At 41.2% G+C, this 20,024-nt stretch overlaps 1 protein-coding gene across 3 annotated transcripts; it reads left to right on the plus strand.

The window, feature by feature from the left end:
• The first annotated feature begins 72 nt into the window (after positions 1-72).
• Positions 73-19,807, plus strand: LOC135463794 (solute carrier organic anion transporter family member 2A1-like). 3 transcript variants are annotated; one of them, XM_064741231.1, is made up of 11 exons: positions 73-284; positions 7,348-7,523; positions 10,277-11,066; positions 11,505-11,591; positions 13,175-13,387; positions 13,619-13,783; positions 15,395-15,584; positions 16,422-16,569; positions 16,826-17,037; positions 18,640-18,704; positions 19,062-19,807. In XM_064741231.1, the coding sequence occupies exons 3-11, from the start codon at positions 10,298-10,300 to the stop codon at positions 19,394-19,396; spliced, it is 2,184 nt and encodes a 727-aa protein (XP_064597301.1). In that variant the 5' UTR covers positions 73-284; positions 7,348-7,523; positions 10,277-10,297; the 3' UTR covers positions 19,397-19,807. The 3 variants fall into 3 exon arrangements, with proteins under 3 accessions (XP_064597301.1, XP_064597302.1, XP_064597303.1); XM_064741232.1 differs by having other exon boundaries at positions 7,468-7,523; XM_064741233.1 differs by lacking the exon at positions 7,348-7,523.
• Positions 19,808-20,024: the final 217 nt, after the last annotated feature.

Here is a 20,024-nt window from a genome sequence, read left to right on the forward strand (position 1 = left end):
ATAGATATGGATCCAGCTAGTGTGTTAACTGCCCCGCTAACCCTCCGCTCGGGGACACGCGATTATAAGTTACTAACCAAACACACGGGTCGCAGGTAATTCGGGACTAGGCATTTCTGGGAGCAGTCGTGCACAGTTGCCGAGCTGTTTTAATGCATGTGCACTTCTCCGTCTGGTTCTTTGTCAAATCCGTGAGGGTGATGGTTCATGGTTCGCTGACTTTGCAGAGAAACGCGTGAGAACAACAACTCCCTCAGTTTGACTGCTGACGACCGCTGTAGTAGGTATGTACATTTTTACACCTATACCGACGAACTAGGTAAACTCTGCGTGGAAATTACAAGTTTTGCTGCTTTCGGCGCATGCAGCATTTCGTGCCGAATTACATGACAGAGGGGTTTTGTATTGGATTAATGAGTTCTGTTTATTTGTTAATTAAGTTTTAATACCACGGTTTCTGTTTGCATACAAATGTGCAGATCAAAATTTAACCTTGCCACAACAATTGCCACAAGATTTTTTATTTTTACGCTTTAATTACCATTTCTGTTAATGCATAGCTGTTATAATTTCTGAATAGTATTCTAGTATCATTTAATGTATGGGGTCTAGTTTGTCTTTATTTATAACACTCCTGATTTCCAGCATCAGAGTTCTAAGTGATTTTATCGTTGAATTTCACTCGTTCGCATACAACATGCCTTGAGCCGCATTTCCAACATGACTGAAAACTGTTGACTGCTTCCCATTGCATGATTCTCTCCCTATTTCGTTCTTTATATACTGTTGTAATTCTTTGATGGTTTGTATTAAATGTCGTTGTGGGAATTGGCTTTGCGATTATTAATCTGGAATATCCATACTGGTTGACGTCTGATTGACGAATGGCTGTTCCGACGCAAAACTTCGCCTTTATGTTAAAAAAAAAAATTGCCCGACGGTTATTTTAGTATGTCATAAGGCTACAGACTCGCAATCTTGTGATAACAAGGTTATGAATGGATTTGTTGTCTGCACGATAGCTGGTCATTACAGACCACAAGGTCCAACTAAAACTTCACACAGACGTCAGAATGACGCTGTAGAGTCGTCAAACCATATATCATTATGTATTTTATCTTAGAATCGTAACAGCAACATAGTTGTCAAGCAGTTCACACAGATAAATCACGTGAAAAACCGAGTAACGAGCTGAGAAGGGACGGCTTGATGCGCGTTGGTGGGGGGGGGGGGGGGGGAGGTATTGGTGGCACCTGGATGGTTAGTTGATGGTTAGTGCAGAGACATTTTCCCTCTTGGACAAAGACTGACCATAAGACCGTGTCTTAAGTTCCGAGGCCGAATGTTAAAGGCGCTCGTTTCTCAACCATTAGGTCATGCGAGAAGTCGGTTCAATTCCATTCTCAAACAGGATGTTTTCTAGATTCCCCTGCTTTCATTGACCTATATGTTTTGAACGCAGTTAACGGCCTAGGGTGGTCCTTGTATGGTCTTGCATGAAATTTTGTGAAAACCGTCCTTCACCATGACCTTCAGTATGACACATGGCCGGGCGTTGTTTCCAGTAATTGCAAATTTCTTGAGTATGACTTTGATCAACAATCAAACAAATAAATAAACATGCAGCTTTATCAAGCATTTACCGTATACATGCAGACCGCACAGATAAAAGGCACGATAAAACACTAATCCCGATAGGCTGATTGAGGGCATTCTGACATGGACAAGCCTTCATCCTGCCAACTGCAATCTGTTATCTTCAAGTGTTAGTCCGTCTGGCCCAGGACGAATGTACGGAGTCTCTTTGGGAGTTCATACGTGGGAAAGTTCGTTCGTAACTTACCAAACGTCGGTAGTTTTTGCTTGCACGTCGGAAAATGAGCGCCATATGGAGCTGTGTTATTCTCAACGGTGAGTGAGTAAGTGCTTGGGGTTTAACGTTGTACTTAACGATTTTTCAGTCATATGACGACGAAGGAATCCTTAGAGTGCATGTAATGTGCCTCCTTCTTGCAGGACGGATTTCCACCTTTCTTTTATCTAGCGCTGTTTCACTGAAACGACTTAACGATGGCAAGTAAGCCGCCCTGCCCGAGCCATTATACTGATACGGTCAACCAGTCGTAGGCGTGACTCGACCCGGGATTGACCCTGGATCTACCGTCCCCGAAGCGGACGCTCTATCAACTGTGTTGTCGGGGCTGGTTTCTCAACGGTGATATCGCCTGTATCTTTGTAGAATATTGCCTCGGAAAAGCTGTATATCTATACGTCCCGACCTTTCAACCCTTACTCCGAAAAACGCTATATATTTATTTAGCACTGAAAACGTGGACGAGTTGTCATGCCACATCGTTAATTTTCAATTGTTATGCAAACATGATAATTGTTCTAACGCATGCAGCGATAACTGGGTACGAATACTCGACCATGCTCGGACCAATTAGCTGAATCCGCATTTTAAGAGTCCCAGGGTGACAAGAGTGTTGTCTTAGGATACAAACGTTACTCTCGGATGTAGAATGAAATAAAGGAGTGAACTTATGATGAAGTGCAACTATCATCGTGAACGCTGAGCTCTTAATGTCATCAGAATGTCTCGTTTGGTCTAGAACACCTTTAACATCATAGTTCGAAAAGCCACAACTGTTTTTATGGACACTCTGCTGAACCTGAATGGTACATTTTTCACACTGAAATAAATTTACACCTACGTTAGACACCTAAGTCTATATATTTAACAAATCTAACATGTTGTGTTAAAAGCCAACAGCATCATTCTCACTGGAGATTTTAACACCCGATGAACCGATATTTTTGTTCCTTCAACACCCGGTGAACCGGTATTTGTGTTCCTTTAAAATAGCATCACACAGGGTCTAAGTCTGGGTAAATTTACCGGATAAAATTCCTAGAAGATTCAAGGTCCATCGCTGCTAACCCTTGTAATTTAAAACCTCAGCTTACGTAAATGGAGGACAACAGTGCCTCCGAAAATAATTGCTTAAAAAGACACGATAAACAGAATAGCATGACGTTCATAGCTTAACAGAACAGTACAACAGTGTCTCTAAATGATTATAAAAGGCACTGCATACGACGACATGCACCCCACTGGTTCGAAACGATACGTTATGTTGTTTCTATCAGTTTATTGTGTTATATCTTGGACTCGAGATACAGTGAATTTCTGCGTAGTTTCAACTCCACAGAAAACGTTTCTTTTTAACATATTGGTATTTCAGCTTGTGCATTCAGCTTGTTAGGTAAACAACTACATCTTGCAGTTGTTGGCCGAGAAGCCAACGTTGTATCCTTAATCCCACTTACGAATCGATCAGGTTTGTTTTCACAATTCCTCCGCCTCATTGTTTACTTACAAAGTCTGATGAAAGGACTTAGGCTCTAAGAAGATAATACTTGCATAATCAATATTGGCCGAAAGGCCTTATGCGCACAACGGTCAACAATTCAACAATGGTGCACAGTTAATTACATCCTTGTCGTATGCCAGACTTGATCATGAAGTAATGGGTATTACACAATACTAAATCTGGCAAAGAGGACTTCATGGCCGCTGGCATTTTAATATGGTATTAGCCAAACCTTAGTCACCCATGTCCATTCCCTAACCCTCATCCCTCGCAAACAATATGTATGTTAATGGATCATTTCGCCTGAATTTACTCTTTCGAAGGTTTCTTAAAAAAAAAAAAAGATCTGACTGAAACGTATTTGTTGGCTGGTTTAATTCTACATGTCACAACTACACACTATAGGCCTACAAAAGTCAAGGTCCTCTCTGGTCGCACGCAACCTCCCGATGGTCGTGGGTTCCCCCGGGCCTTGCCTTGATCCCTCTCTCCATGATCCTGACCACCGTTATATAAGTACAATACTCTTCAGAGAGCAGTGCAAAACTCCAGTCAAATAAATAAAATAGTCATATATTAGGCTTGTAACTTAATAAGTTTCATTGGCGATCTTTTTACTTGTCTGGCCCATGTTTACTGATCCTACTGTATAAGGGAGAGCGTTCCGTTTGATTGATCGGCCTGGAATTCTGGCCTAGTTTATGGATATGTATGCCGAGTGCATGTTACTCACGTGTGGGTAACTCGGTTATTCAGCCGGTTACATAAAGTCAGAAAAGTGTGCAGGGAATATACCGTCTTTATTGAACTGTAATGAGAATCTAGTTCATCACATAGCTTGTACAATCTGATTGTTGGTTGACGTGGACATATGTTTTGGTGGTTAGCCCCTCACAGACATTTTATCATACATAGCCCAGGGCTCAGCCAAAGGGTAATAAGTCATTCATGTTTAAGTTGTGACCCTAATGGAAAATGCTGCCCCTACTCCTCCTCCCCCCCCCCCCCCCCCCACTTCTCGTGAAATCTACTGTCTTTCTCATTTAGGTTGTACCGCTTCAGTGGCCTAATACTTAGAGCGTCTGAACTGGCGGGATAAAGGAGAGGAAACAGGACTGGCCTGGTCCTGGTGTCAGCATAATGTGAAAGGGTAGGGTGTCATGTCTGGTGTCTTTGACATGAAACTTTAGTGGCGGCAACACTTTGGCGGAATTAAAAGACGCAGCATACGGCTCGTCGATCGTCGTGATTGTGCGATGTAACAACCGAAGCATACATGTGCATACATTTAAATTGTTATTAGCTTAGTGGATAGGCTAATATATTCAAAATGAGGCTAACTATATCTTCTACAGGATATAAGGAGTATTTTGTTGCAGGACACTCCTATTTTGACACAAAACCAGCCACTTAAACGAATAGGAACATTTTTGTTGTTGTCTTGCTTCATTGTCCCACTGGGCACAACCATATAGGGCTCTATAACCACGCAAGTATGTTTACTGAGAAAACTGGAGCATAAACACATTTGGGTTTACTGTGCGGCCTAGCTTATATCCGCGTGTGTAGGCCTATACATCAACCTAATTCCTGACCTCAGTGTAGCGCTTAGCGTTGTCGAGATCTATTGTTATAGATCGTCTATAAACTAGTATGGTAGATATACGACCATTGTCGATATGGACAGTTAGAGTACCCGGGCATGTGTCGTACGTACACATACTAATATGGTTTTCATATGCGAGCAACAGACAGTTTCGAACTCGACGCTGTGATTTTCCAAATTAGGCACGCACGTTTTATCTTCTCTGAACGTGAATTTGAGAGCTAAAGATTGCAGTTTGAAATGTGAGAGAGCTGAACATAGCTTGATAGTTATAACGGATCAATACGTCCTTAAATAGCGCAACAGCACGTGAACGTTTATAGCATAAAAGGCTGTAGCATGGAGAGTATTAAAACAAGAGCAGCGACAACAGACTGATAGCTATGGTCACACTTAACTGGAGAAGTAGAATTTCTTGTCAGTTTACCTCAATTAGGCTTTATTTTATATCTGTTCATGTAAATGTTTAGAAAGCAAGAACACACGGTAAGCTACGCTTACAACAGTAATCATGGGCCAAAATCCGAAAGATTTTATGACATACTCAAAAACATTGATTGTTGCTTAGCACCATATTCAAGAATTTCTCACTTTTACAATGGCAGTCATTTGGGGTAGGGGTGGGATTAGGGTATGGGGTGGGGGGCGGGGGTAAAAGGAAACCGGAAAACCATGTGTAATGCACCAAGTTACTGAAGAACTTACCAAAATGTCACCTGTAACTTCCTCTCTTGGCCTTCAGCATGAAGAAGATAGTGCAACGACTGTTTGACCCGTATCAATATAATGGGTCGGGCGGGGCGACTTACTTGCTTTCGGTAAGGCGTCTCAGTGAAGCAGCACTAGATAAAAGAGCGATGGAAATCTGCCCTGCAAGGAGGAGGCACATTGCATGCACTCTAAGGATTCCTTCGTGGCCATATGACTGAAAAATTACGACGTTAAACCCCAAGCACTCATTCATTCACTCTAACATGTCACCTGTTTTACTTATATTGTGAGCAATGAAGATATGACTAAATGTCAAGCGCCACATGGTCTTGGGCTATACCCTCGATTCCCACAACACTCACGGGCATCAGTTACTGTATTGCTTGTACCATTCTCGTTGAATATGCCATTTCACTGATGCCTGCTTAAATGCTCAGCCATGTCTAGGGCCGTTCATCACAGTAATGTCATCAATCTATGCGCCAAACCACACCTTAATATACCGGCCGTCTATTATTAAGGACGTTCCAGGTCAATAATTCCCAGGCCAATTCTCAAAACAACGTTCCACACAAACCATGTTCCATAGAAATAAGAAGCAGTCCATAGTTTTCAATGGTACTGGAAGGAATGTTTCAGAATCGGTACCATCCTAGGTTATAGGTTGTCGCTAATCAAAATATGCATTTCAGATACTCACTATGTCTCTCACACACACGGCTCCAATCGCGAGTTCAAATCTATCCTACCGGCCGCTTCGAGAGCTGTAAATCCAGGATCAATCCTGGGTCGAATCACACCTACGACCTTAAAAGAAGAAGTTGCAACCTCCCCGCTTGGCGTTCAGCATGAAGGGGTAACTGAAATGGCCCGTATCAGTATAATGGCTCTGGCGATGCGGCTAACTTGCCTTCGGTAATTCGTCTCAGTGAAGCAACACTAGATAAAAGATCGGTGTAAATCCGTCCTGCAACAAGGAGGCACATTACATGCTCCCTAAGGATTCCTTCGTCGTCATATGACTGAAAAATTGTTAAGCACGACGTTAAACCCCAAGCATTCACTCACTCACTCACTCACTCAAATCCATCCATTGTTTTGCCTTGATTTTTTTTCTTTTTTTTTTTCAAAATTTAATTACGCACCATATTTCAGTCAGTTGTATCTTTACATGCTTAGTAAGATGTACATCCTCGGGACAGTTTCAGTCCCACCAGATATTGATTGACCTTACGTTTGCTTTTGTCTGTTTACGCCATCTCACTTCTGGTGTCGGTGGTTCGGATCCGACCGAAAGCAATTTGTGTTTCAGTGTGTGCGTTGTGTGTTGAGATTACTTGGCGGGGTATCGGTTCACTCTCGTATTTTCCCGGGGCCTCCGTGGCTCAGTCGGTTAGCGCCCTAGCGCAGCGTAATGACCCAGGAGTCTCTCACCAATGCGGTCGCTGTGAGTTCAAGCCCAGCTCATGCTGGCTTCCTCTCAGGCCTTACGTGGGAAGGTCAGACAGCAACCTGCGGATGGTCATGGGTTTCCCCCAAGTTCTGCCCGGTTTCCTCTCACCATAATGCTGGCCGCCGTCGTATAAGTGAAATATTCTTGAGTAAGGCGTAAAACACCAATCAAATAAATAAATAAATAAATCGTATTTTCCCTAGAGACACTGGCGGTCAGATTACTGGGCGGAGAAAATCGGATGATCCAGAGCAATCCAGCGCCGTTAGCGAAACAGACACCTGTCAAACCTTAATGCCTGAGTTTGAACCTCTTTGCTTCAGGGGACGACTGACCACGTGCAGCCAGCAGAACTAATTAGCGAAAGCCAAAGATCACGGTAAAATGAAGCATATACCAGATGAAAGACCATTAACAACTGTCCAGGAATAGTGTTGGATTTTTTTTTTTTAGAAATTTCTAATCGAAAAAACCCATAAAGGTGCACTATTGAGTTTTCTCGGACCGATAAACCACGTTACTAGCAATTTCCCGTTTACAGCAATGCTCCAATGTTACAAATCTCGCGTGATAATGCGTGAAAAGGAGATAGTGCACCTAGGTTAAAAAAAAATCCGACTATTTTTCACGACAGTTTTAATGGTCTTTCCTCTGATACATACTTCATTTCAATGTTTTCGTTGCATTGAAAGTCGCCAGTGAGGTCCCAGTCAGGATCTTAATCCTTGTATAACTAAGATTAGTTTGATTAATATCTAAGAATAGTTTAATTAATAAAAAAAATTGGTCACTTATATTCCGCTGGTCAAGCTTATGTGTGGAGGAAAACGGGAGTGCCTGGGGAAAACCATCACCCCGGTTTTAAGTCAAACAAATCTGTTGACTTAAAACCGGGGTCAAAACAACAATAGATAGGTTCGAGGGTACTCATACTGACTAGAACCCACACCTTCACAAAGCTCTCCTGTAGTCCTAATTCGAGAAGATTCTCCTCACTCTTACCAGGACTCTAATTGTCCTCTCTTTAACGGCTTTTTCTGATAATTTGCTTCCAGTGTTATTTCTCAGCTTGGTAACAAAAGGTCTATAATCCTATTTAGGCTGTCTCCTTTCAGTTGTGTAACGCCCCACAAACCCTGCAGGTATGTTTTAAGCGAACCCGTCCTCCCCACTCCGCTTTGGATTACAAATAACCACTATGCTTAACCTGCCAATGACCCCTCAAACAATGATCATCCATGTGTGTGTGTGCCCTTTCTTATCTCTTTATTTGGGGTTAAAGCAATGTTGTTGACCTTTATTAGTTTACGTGGACATCTGTGTTGTACATGTAGGCACATGTACGTCAACAACTGAACGTACTAGTCTGATTTAAAAAGAAGTAACACCCAGCTTTGATTCTAAGAACCGTCACTACTCCCCTCCCCAATCCCCAACCCCTTTCCCTGTGCACGGATCGTTGGTTAAACAAGCAGCCGACGACGCTCTTGGTGTCACTTGCGCTCATTAAACATCGTCGTAGACAAGAAATCTCCCCCAAATACGGTCTGCGGATATGCGCGTCACTCGCGATTCGCAAGTTTGTCAGTAAGCTGCCAAAGGTCGGTGGTTTATCCCGGATTATTCTGTTTTCAAGACCTATAAATCTGACCACTGTCATATAAATGAAAAAATTACTGATTCTGACGTAAGGAAAATAAAAATAAAAAAAATGGGATAAATAGGTATAACGATAGAATGATTTATTAACATGTTATGTTGTCGATTATCATGTTATAATGGGCTCTGTTTACCGGTATTCATGCACGATTCCATGCACGTATTTGATGATATTTGTTTTGCAATTTGAATTTCTGATCACCCCTTTTACTTTACTCACCAATTCTATAGAATGCACTTTTAAAATTCAGTTCGGATCGACCGTCGGCAGGCTTGGGGTCTTGTTCTATATTCACTGCTTAGGAGTGTATTTGCAATGTACTGGACATAATAACTTCTTTAGAGTTTAACATCATTAGTAAAACATGTTCTGGGTGAAGGAAACAGGATCGAGAGTGTCATGAACCATGCATATCACTGAAATGTATTTTCTTCTTTATTTCCTTCTTTCTTTTTTTCTTTATTTATTTTTATTTTATTTACATAAATTTGCATAAATTCGCTAGCGAAGTGGCAAAAAGTGACCTTTTCCGCATTTGACGACCATTTTGTTTTCGACACGAAAGGGTTATCAACTTCCAAACCGTCCAGAGTTGATCAAGGATCAGTCTTCTTTAGGGAGAGTATCTCTTTAGTTGACAGAGCCAACCGGTTCCAGCACCGCTTCACCTCTGCTTTATTAATATTAACGCAAACCAAACATATAGCTGCATTTATGCTTCCACAAAGGACTCATTATCATCATTTTTATTCTCAAGTTGTAAGTGGGAAGGTCTGCCAGCAACCTGCGGATGGTCGTGGGTTCCGCCGGGCTATGCCCGGTTTCCACCCACCATAACGCTGACCGCCGTCGTATAGGTGAAATATTCTTGAGTACGGCGTAAAACACCAATGAAATAAATAAATAAATATTCTCAAGTTGTTTTTTGACGTACACAATAGCCATCAGGTTAACGGGTGGAGGGAACCAAGGTTCTCACAGAAGCGCAAGAGCTGGCTTTGAGCCACCGACCTTAGTGTTTACGGGCTGGTGGGCTGACGTCGCTTATTTGTAGGAATGCGAATTAAGCGTGTAACTACACATGTATTATTGTTTTCCTATACAAAGCACAGACGAGATTTTAAAAACGCGATGCAGGGAAAAATACCGAGATAAAGCAGATCACATGACAATTCAATGTCTATACAGGCCTAACAATAGGAGAATGAATTTTATTATTCGGTTATCTTCAGTTCACCGTAACCCTCTGAAATATCACTTTATTTGATTCGGGTCTGAAGTCGATCTAGTGGTGTACATATTTACTGGTCTAGTACAGTTAGGCCTACGTTAGGTTCTTATGTGTTTTTACCTATGTCTTCTGTCCTCTAGTAGTTCTTTTCACAAACGTCAATCATAGTCTTATTTTATATATAATATATATCGACTTTCCTCTCTCATTTCTTTTTCTCCTTCCCTGATCTGTGACAAAGGTACTATACGCACCAGAAACCATGGAGAAGACAGGAGTAAACGGGCACAACCGTCGCCATGACAACGATCTCGGCAATGGATACCGAAAAGTGCCACTTGATGTTGTTTCGGACGAGGACACGGACTCTGACTCAGACACCCGCTGTGGAATCGGGGCGTGCAAACCGGGCTGTCTGCAAGTTTTCTCAAACATGGTCAGCTTTTCGCTTTATTACGGACTTTCCAGTTTGGTAACGTCAGCGCTGTCGATGTACCTGACGTCACAGGTAACGACGCTCGAAAGACAGTTCGGGATGAGCAGTTCGGAGACAGGCATGCTGCTCAGTATGAACGACTTCGGCTTCTTGATCTTCGTTCTGGTTGTCAGTCATTTAACAAGATATGCCCACAAACCTCGAATACTTGGCGTTTGCGTGGTGGCTTTTGGCTGTTCTGCCATCTTTAGTGCTGTTCCTCATTTTATATCACCGGAGCCATTCATACCGGACAACAACAGTACTAACCTCACCGTCGCCATGCAACACCAGCTAACCGTGGACAAGTTCAGCGGCGAGAGCTTGTGTGTACCGAAAGTGACGTCACTTCGCACTGACCGCAACATGACGTCACCGCCTGATCAAATGTGCTCCCGTTCGGAAGAGCAGACAAAAGCCACGTCAAAGTTGATAGCTTTAGGCATCATATCGGCGGGCATGTTCATGCAGGGAATAGCCAAGTCTCCACGGATGGCGCTCACCCAAACTTATATAGACGACAATGTTGTCAAAACAAAGACAGGCATTTATATAGGTCAGTTACAGATTTCTTGAAGTTGGTAAAGCAAAACAAAACAAAAAAAGTTAAATTAAGCATCTTATGAAGATGAAATGTATTTTTAATATAAAATTTAAAAGGAAAAGGGGAAATAAAAATGATTGGTTACGGACTTTGCCATAAGTTTCGTGAGCATGAGGTTTTGTAAGCTTTAAATATGGGTTTTGTAAGCTGTAAGTTTGGCCTTTGGCAGCTGTATGAAATCCACTGCTTGATTGTGAGACCATGTTACTTGTCTTCTGTTAAGCTCTAACACCAACTTGATTTTGGTGAACAATGGTATGATTAGCGAAAATGGCTTATATACATGCATATACAGGATATTACTTAAATGTGTTGTTTAACATTCAAAACATGTTCGACACTCTTTGGATAGCTAAAACTCTTACATCTACATCAATGATTTTGTTGCAGGTCTGATAGCTTGCCTATCGATATTTGGACCTGCTACAGCGTTTGCCGTCGGGGCAAAGATCAGCAGGATTTATGTGACGTTACAAGGTGAGATTAACGCGAGATTACGCGGTTAAGGCGTTGTTGTAACAAATAACCGTGAATATCATATCATATTTTGAAGTCCCCACAGACATACATACAATTCACAGCACGCGAAACTCTCTTTACTGGCACCAACATACTTTTGTTTTATGGTTGAACGTTTTCTGGATGAACAATACCCACAAAGCGCCAAATAATTGCCAAGACACCCGGTAAAGTCCAGTTTTGTGCCCAGCATATCCACGTGTCCTTAATATCTAATAATTGCTCTTTTCTCTTAGCGATCTTTTTCTCTTATGGGCAATATCGGATTTTGGATGAAATGTTTACTGTCTCAGTGACTTGTTTCATCCTGGCAATATCTGTTTTTCTCGTAGTAGTATCATGTTTCATGGAGCACATTTCAAGTTTCATTTTGGCAAGGCCCATAGTTTCTCTATGGCAAAGTCTGCCTTCCTTCCATGCGCTTTCCAAGTGTATCCTACATTTGCTCTCTTTCCACAAACATCTAAAGCTAACGGTTGTTTCTCTGACTGAATGATTGATGGCGTGGGTGATGATTAAGAGGCCTTGAGTGATGGGTGTTTTATGCAATGCCCAAGAACTGTTCACTTTTGTGAGGGCAGCCAGGTACATCAGTCAGTGTGTTAGTTGTAACAGAATGCCTGTTGTCTGAGTGATGCAAGAATGTTTTCTTCTATTGCAACAGATTATTCTGTCAAAAATATCACACATATTCTATTAATTGATCATATAGATTCTATTAGACAAGCAGGATATTATGTTAAATATGACACAATATTGTGTTATAATAACAGAATACATTCTAACATCACTCAGACAACATACTTTCCGTTAAAATGAACGGAACAATTTATTATTTCTATTGCGTGTACTTGTCAAGCTTTGTGACTGAAAGCTGAAGACGAAATAGAGAGAGTTAGATTCGAACGGGCGACGGTGGATTGGGAAAAGCTTAATGTCACTACTCTCAAAATAATCTGTTAAATTTATCAGATAAGATTGTTGCATGAGAGATGTAGTAAAATATTTTCTTATTGCAGCTGATTATTTTGTCAAATATACCACACGTATTCTGTTAATTTGACGTGAAAACTGTACCGGGCTAACAAGGTATTATGTTATTATTTATTTATTTGATTGGTGTTTTACGCCCTACTCAAGAATATTTCACTTATACGACGGCAGCCAGCATTATGGTGGGAGGAAACCGGGCATAGCCCGGGGGAAACCCACGACCATCCACAGGTTGCTGTCTGACCTTCCCACGTACGGCCGGAGAGGAAGCCAGCATGAGCTGGACTTGAAGTCGCAGCGACCGCATTGGTGAGAGACCCCTGGGACACTATGCTGCGCTAGCGCGCTAACCGACTGAGCCACGGAGGCCCCAAAAAGGTATTATATTGAATATGACACATTATTAGATTATACTAAGGGAATACATTTTAGCATACGTCACTTAAACATCAGGTTTTCTGTTAAAGAGGACTGATTATTTTTTGAGTGTATATGTGTTGAGATGTGTTACAGCCTTAATTTTCTCTATCGCTGTTCGTTTATTTCAGACACTCACCTCTCGACAAAGGATCCCCGCTGGATTGGAGCTTGGTGGCTGGGATTCATCGTCTTTGGAATTGTGGCGATCCTCATTTCGGGACCTCTCTTCCTCTTCCCACGCCGCATGGTCATCAAGTCCAAGAACGTGGAAAAGCAACGCCATGCTCGAGCGTTACAGCTACAGAGGGACGAAGCACAGGGGCTATTCGCCAAAGTGAAAGGTACCGGTCAGGGGCAAAAGTTTAGAATATACTGAGTAACACAAGATCTGGGGCGACAGATGTTTTCTCCCACAAATTTACAAATGGTCTTGTCTTCTCTCTCAGACTTCCCACTTATCTTGTTTTCTCTCATATATTTATTAGCTATCTTGTAATTTCTCTCAGATTTACTAATTGTCTTCCCGAATACTTACAAATGATTATGTCTTCTCTGTTTCATTCACAAATCAGATCTACCGGTGGCTCTTTGGAGACTAGTCACCAACTTTACCTACATTTCCATCCTCGTCGCCAGCACGTTAGATTTCTTCTGCATGGCCGGTGGTATTTCGTTTGCGCCGAAATTCTTTGAGGTTTACTTCGGACTCTCCGTGTACAAGGCCAACATGATCATGGGTAGGTATCTGATCACACAGAAACTCACCGTCTATCTTTTATGTCATGTGTAACATCAAAGATGGCGCCTCTTGTAGCATGAGATCTTCACATATTAACGGGAAAGACGTAATCGTCCGTTACTTTTGAATCACAATCTGATCGGTTAGGGTCTGCAACGCTCGTGATTTTCAAACTGTATCTAATACCGCTTAACCTGGGGCTAGGGGCCGTAAAGGTAGCCATGCTCATTACATCAGCATGATGCCTTTATGAACAGTTGCAATTAAAGCGCGACTGAGATACTTGTTTAATTGTTATTTGACATGGAACTCATTCACGGACTACGAATTTGACCTTTGATGTGGAATTCATGCCTGGAATATTCATTGTCTGCCCGGCATCATTGAAAACTGATGACCGCTTCTCTCTTGTGTGTTACCGGCTTTATTTCTTATTTGTATAATTGCTTACATACCTTTGTCTTTGGGAGTTAGTGTTGAACGTTGTTTTGGAAATTGGTCTTGCGATTATCGACTTGGAACGCTTTTTACGGACTACGAATGGTATATGAATGTCGGACTTGACGCTTATATTTATGATAATTCTTGCTCATAACGTCAACCAATAATAAAACGGCCACTGGAAAATAAATACTTTGTTTTGTTTGGAGGAAGTACATGTAAATATGTTGAGGATGCCTACAATGAATTTCTTGATGAATAAGGAGCTTAAATGATTTATCTACATTGTTGTGTGTTGGTTTAAAATCTTAGTGATCCCCGGAGGAGCAGAGTTATTGAAACTACGGGCAAGAGTACGTCACCATAACCTGAAGGGCAAGATAACAAATACTTACACGTTACTGTCTGTCATTGTCCTCCATGTATTTTGTGCTTCGTGAGGCTGATCCTAGGAAACTGGAAACGTGTTGATGTTGTTGTTGAAAACAAATCAAGACTGTCAGGGGTTGTCTGTAAGAAAGTTGTTCAAAAACTCACCACAATCGGTTTCTGCGGTAGATGTGATTTGTACTCGCAGTCATGTTGGATCCTTAACAAAATAATTTTAAATCAAGAAAAAATTATGAAAGTCACAACCCAAAAGAAACCGTAAAATACTTTTTTGGATATCCGACATGGCAGCGTTTGCAAGTGGCCTATAAACCGTTGGGCAGTGAACGCTTGTGGGTTTCTTAAAGAAAACTGAAAGTTATTGGCATTTTCTGTTAGTCTGTATACGTATATCAAATGTAGAATATGTTGGAAATGTTAGAAATAAACTACAAATGGTGAACAATCTATAATTTACTCGTGGCTTGATTCCCTTGGGTTTTAAAGTCAGAGTGGATCTGGGCGATTCTATTGACCGCCAGTGACTTTACAAAGACTGATACATTTCTTAATCATGAATAACGTAAACCACCAATGACGTCACGACATTCTAATCAAACAAACAGATACAGAAGTAGCTAAATACAACGTTACATTTGGACATGGTAAAGATTTATATTAAAAGATATGTTCCAACTTCTTAAACAATAATAGAAAATGCATGTTGACCACACTGTTTGAAAAAAGTGAAACGAGGCAGTTCACCTATAATGACATATTGTTTTCTCCAAATTTCTAGGTACCACCACCATAGTCGCAGCGTCCACGGGCATGCTAGCTGGTGGGATCCTTACCACCAAGCTAAAATTAAAGCTGGTCGGCTGTATCAAACTTATGATCGTTGCTCGCTCTATCTCGGGCATTATTTCCACCATTCCACTCTTCCTGGACTGTCCTCCACCTTACATTGAAGGCCTAGAGCAATACGGGTAAGCCTGACGCGATTGGAATTTCACAAATATGAACCAAAGCTTCACAAGTGTATACATTACAACCTTTACTTCGCTTGATCTCCGCACATAGCACAGTGTGTGTCAGACATATCTTTTGTCAACATCTGCCAATTCTGCTAAAACATTTTTGAATCTACCGCTTTCGTGGAAATGAGGACCATCATGTTTTGTATGGCCATTGTGTTCTCTGAAGTGAATTTTCGCTTCCTAGAATGCTAATCTAACGAAATCCATGGTTTGAAGGACGTATTGTACTAGGGTTGATGATTTGAAAGGTCGACGTGAAGACAACACTAACACGAACATTAGCATTAACATGAGCAGTTGCTATAACTTTCTGCAAATTAGTCAAAATGTTTAAAAATTTGGAAGTTTCTAATAGGTTATACGAGTAGAAAATCTTATCTTAACATGGTCACCAAAACTACACGAGAGTATAAACGTACTCTTTTTCCCTGCAGATAGAAACACAGTAGTTTGCGTTCGTTAATTGGTTGAAAACTCTGAGAAACAATACAATCATTGTTTTCTCACAATAGAGCTCCTCGAGTTCTCAACCGACTGAAGTAAATAAAGTGTCTAATATCTAAACTAAAGGACAAACCAAATAAACAACAACCGGGACGAAATAATATTTATTATTTAATAGTCATATATAACTGCCTTTTTTGTGTTTCGCAGTCCTATGAGCATGTTTTTTGATTTGTGCTTGTTTGTCTTAAAATTCCTGATTTCTTTCAACAAGATAAAATATACCTCGAAATATTATGTGGTTTTTTTTGTTTTGTTTTTTTGCATTTTTTGGTTTGTCAGGATGTCTAGCACATTCCCGCCTAGACCTCCAGTTAGCCAAAGCTCTTGTCTGGGGTGTTCATGTCATGGCTCTGCCTACTTTCCGGTCTGCGGATCCGATGGGCGGAACTACTTTTCCCCATGCGTGGCTGGGTGCTCTCAGAAAATGGTAAGACTGTTATAGACTGGTCAGATTTGAAATGACATGTAAGTATATATAGTCGTCTACTTACACAAGAGAACAGCATAATGTCTCCACTTTCGACGATACTACGATTAAGACTCGCCCCTTTCTGGTTCTTTTCTCCGCTTCTGTAAGGAGTATGTATGGACTATACTGTCTCCAGACATTGCCACAGGCTTAGCTTAGCAATCAGTTTAAATTAAACAAATTTTAAACAAGATGACGGAACCTTTTTTTTCAGGGCTATTTGTACAGCAACTGCACGTGTGTGTCCAATACAACAACAACATCAGCCCCCGAAATTTTGGGAGTGACAAACAGTACGGAGTTCACGGCCACACCCGGGCTTTGTTCCTCTGAGTGCAATCTGCTGACTATTTTCATCGTGACACAGGTGATTGCGGCGTTTTGTGGGACGACGTCGGCCATGCCGCATACAGTTGCTAGTCTGAGGTGAGTCACATAACCTGAGTACAGTACACAACACTAGCCAACATCTACATGTAAATGTAAAAGCCACTGACATATATCACAAGATATGGTTTTATCAGAAATCCTAATATTAGGTATATATTTATAGGTATATATTAGGTATATAAGAACATTACTTTCTTCAAATTTTAATTATTTATGTGTTTAATGGTTTATTATGTGGTTTTAAAAGCGTTTGATTTCTTTCTGATTTTGGATGCTGTCATTCTCATGTCGAAAGCCAACATTGCTTCTCTGCGAGGTGTTGCTGAAATAGTGCTAAAGCGGTTTTTATCCTTAATCATCTAGCCTCGGATTGATTCATCCCCAAACAGTAAATGAGAGCCTCAGTTTTCCCTCCACACACATGGCATCAAACCAATGCTCCATTAAGTCAATTAGAGTTATGTCCCCTGAACCACCACAGCTTCCATTTGACGTTGAATCACAAAGAGCCTGCGCTAAACTTGTTTTCACAGACCCCAATTGTACCACGTGAATATGCTTTGCAACTCGTGAGTTAGGGACCATTTTATTTCCCCTGTTATACATTAGAACAACTAATACCAGTTTCCAGAGCAATAATTAGATTCATCTGTGGTTTAATGTAGCGTCGCACTGAGCAATAGTTTGCCGGTGTTACATCACAGCAGGCCCATCAGTATTTGAAGTTTATTCATTTATTAACTGTCTTTTAACGGTTTACCTAAGAACTTTCACCTGTGCAATGGCGGTCAGTTTTAAGGCTGGGTGAAACCGGATACACTAAGCGTAAAACCACCCTCCTTTGGTGAGTTACTGGTGAACTTTCAAATGTGCCAGGTACATATACCTGTGTGTTTTATTTACTTAAGGCAAGTGGTGACAGCATATTCCATGTACAAGGCCGGGATTGAACTCGCGTCTTGTGGGCATTTTAATTAAAAGTCATGCACATTTCCACTGCGTTAACAAAAAACCTCTCCTTCGATATTTAAAGTGCTGTCTCAATGGAACAACATACCTCAATGTACTTTCACCATGAGAACCAGTGGTTTGGTCTGTCCCTAAATTTTGAGCTCTAGACAGAGATGTTCCCAGTCTGAATGATCTGAATCGTGATGGAACCCTGGTGTCCTCCGGAACCCTGGTGTCCTCCGGAACCCTGGTGTCCTCCGGAACCCTGGTGTCCTCCTTATATGAGGTTGTTGCTCTGTAATAATAATAATGAGTGAGTGAGTGAGTGCTTGGGGTTTGACGTCTAATAATAATGCGAAAATGTAATAGATATATTTCGTCCAATTTTACACCGAATGGATTCTCAGTTTATTGCAAAAAGCCTAGCTTTGACATGGGTGATCACACACCGTTGGATACCATTTTGTGATACACATACAAAAAACAAGATGTACATATATCCATTAATTTGATGTCACAGAGTGCCGGATATAATGGTAGTGGATGCCAGTAAACATTTATATTACGTTTTGCGATGTTTAATGCAAAAGTGGTTGTACAACTCTGGTTGTACGAATCCATAGCATTGGAGTTGTATGTTGAGAAAGTTTATATGTAGAAACTGCAGTCCATATCGTTTTGTTACAGAAGTGTGGAGGAGAGAGACAAGACGCTGTCTGTAGGTTTGTCCTCTTTTCTGCAATCGGTCTTTGGTAAGTCCGTCTACATACGTGTCCGATTGTCACACTGTTCAAACAAAAAACCTCTATTAAAGTGAATATTGGTAGGCATTAATGTGTAACCACGTATTAAGATACCGAAAGAAAATCTGTTTGAAAATTAGGGCCTACATATTTTACATTCGTGGCGTTAGTTCATAAACTGGGGCTATTGCATGTAGTTTAGTTCCGTTAATTAGTACCTCTGTTAAATTCTTAGTTGATTGATTAAATTATTACCAGTCATCAAATCACTTAATTATTTGTAAAGGTAAATTTGTTGATTAATTATATTTTAATTAACATATTGATGAATAACCTTACATTTCTTTTCTTCAACCTTTTCGCCAGGCTGGATGTTGGGCCCTGTGGTATTCGGTTACATAGTGGACAGCACGTGTTCTCTATGGCACAACTCGTGCTCGAAACGAGGCTCTTGCGCTATATACGACTCTTATGATTTGCGGAACAAACTGCACGGCATAGGCATCGGCGGCCGCCTCATCTGCATCGTCCTCTTCACTCTATGCCTGATACGATTGTTGTACACCGCCAAAGGGAAGGAGTTCGTCGAGCGGAGCAACAATGCGCATGCGCCAAAGGACGCAGAGGACGCCGAACAGAAAGAAAAAATGGTGGAACTGGAGGAGACACATCTAGAACCTGTCAGAGTGTCTTCGCTATGATTGAGTGTGACAAACTAAACAGTGAGACTAAATATGCTGTCTAAATGTTGAAAGCAAAAACTTCAATCACCCCAGATGTTAACGTTACTATATTCTGTACATATACAAGCATTCGTTGCAGTGTTTCCATGGACCATGCGCACAGACCATGCGCACGGACCTGGTAACTGTGATTCTCGTGCACCCCAGCTTAAATTCCTCGCCTTATGCTTGAAAAATGGGACATTAATCTATTCTTTTCGCCCTGCATTCACGCGCCGAAACACTCCAACCTAGTTGAAATTTGTTTTAACGGAAGAGTTAACAGACGAATAATGGCAAACGCAGTATATGTATCCCTGTATAAACATGAAGAAATAGTATCCATGTTAGAATAACTTCAAGCGCATTAACATGCATACGTGTCACGTAGAATATCGGTATGTAGAATGACTTCAGACGTAGTAACAGGTATTATTAGTTACATGGTGACTCAGTGGTAGGATACGCAAATATATGGTGTCAATCATCATGATATTGGGCGAGACCAATATAAAGATTAGTGACAAAATATATTTGCGTATCCTATCACTGAGTCACCATGTAACGAATTTATCCTGCACAGATCCATCAATTCGGTGCAGACAAC

This window comes from Liolophura sinensis, chromosome 3 (genome assembly GCF_032854445.1).
Source record: "Liolophura sinensis isolate JHLJ2023 chromosome 3, CUHK_Ljap_v2, whole genome shotgun sequence".
Lineage (NCBI taxonomy): Eukaryota > Metazoa > Mollusca > Polyplacophora > Chitonida > Chitonidae > Liolophura > Liolophura sinensis.

Excerpts from the sequence above, each read along its gene's own strand:
- LOC135463794 (XM_064741231.1), top strand. The coding sequence starts at position 10,298 with ATGGAGAAGACAGGAGTAAACGGGCACAACCGTCGCCATGACAACGAT. Across the intron at positions 13,388-13,618 it reads GCTATTCGCCAAAGTGAAAG|ATCTACCGGTGGCTCTTTGG; the intron begins GTACCGGTCAGG and ends TTCACAAATCAG. Across the intron at positions 18,705-19,061 it reads TTTTCTGCAATCGGTCTTTG|GCTGGATGTTGGGCCCTGTG; the intron begins GTAAGTCCGTCT and ends CCTTTTCGCCAG.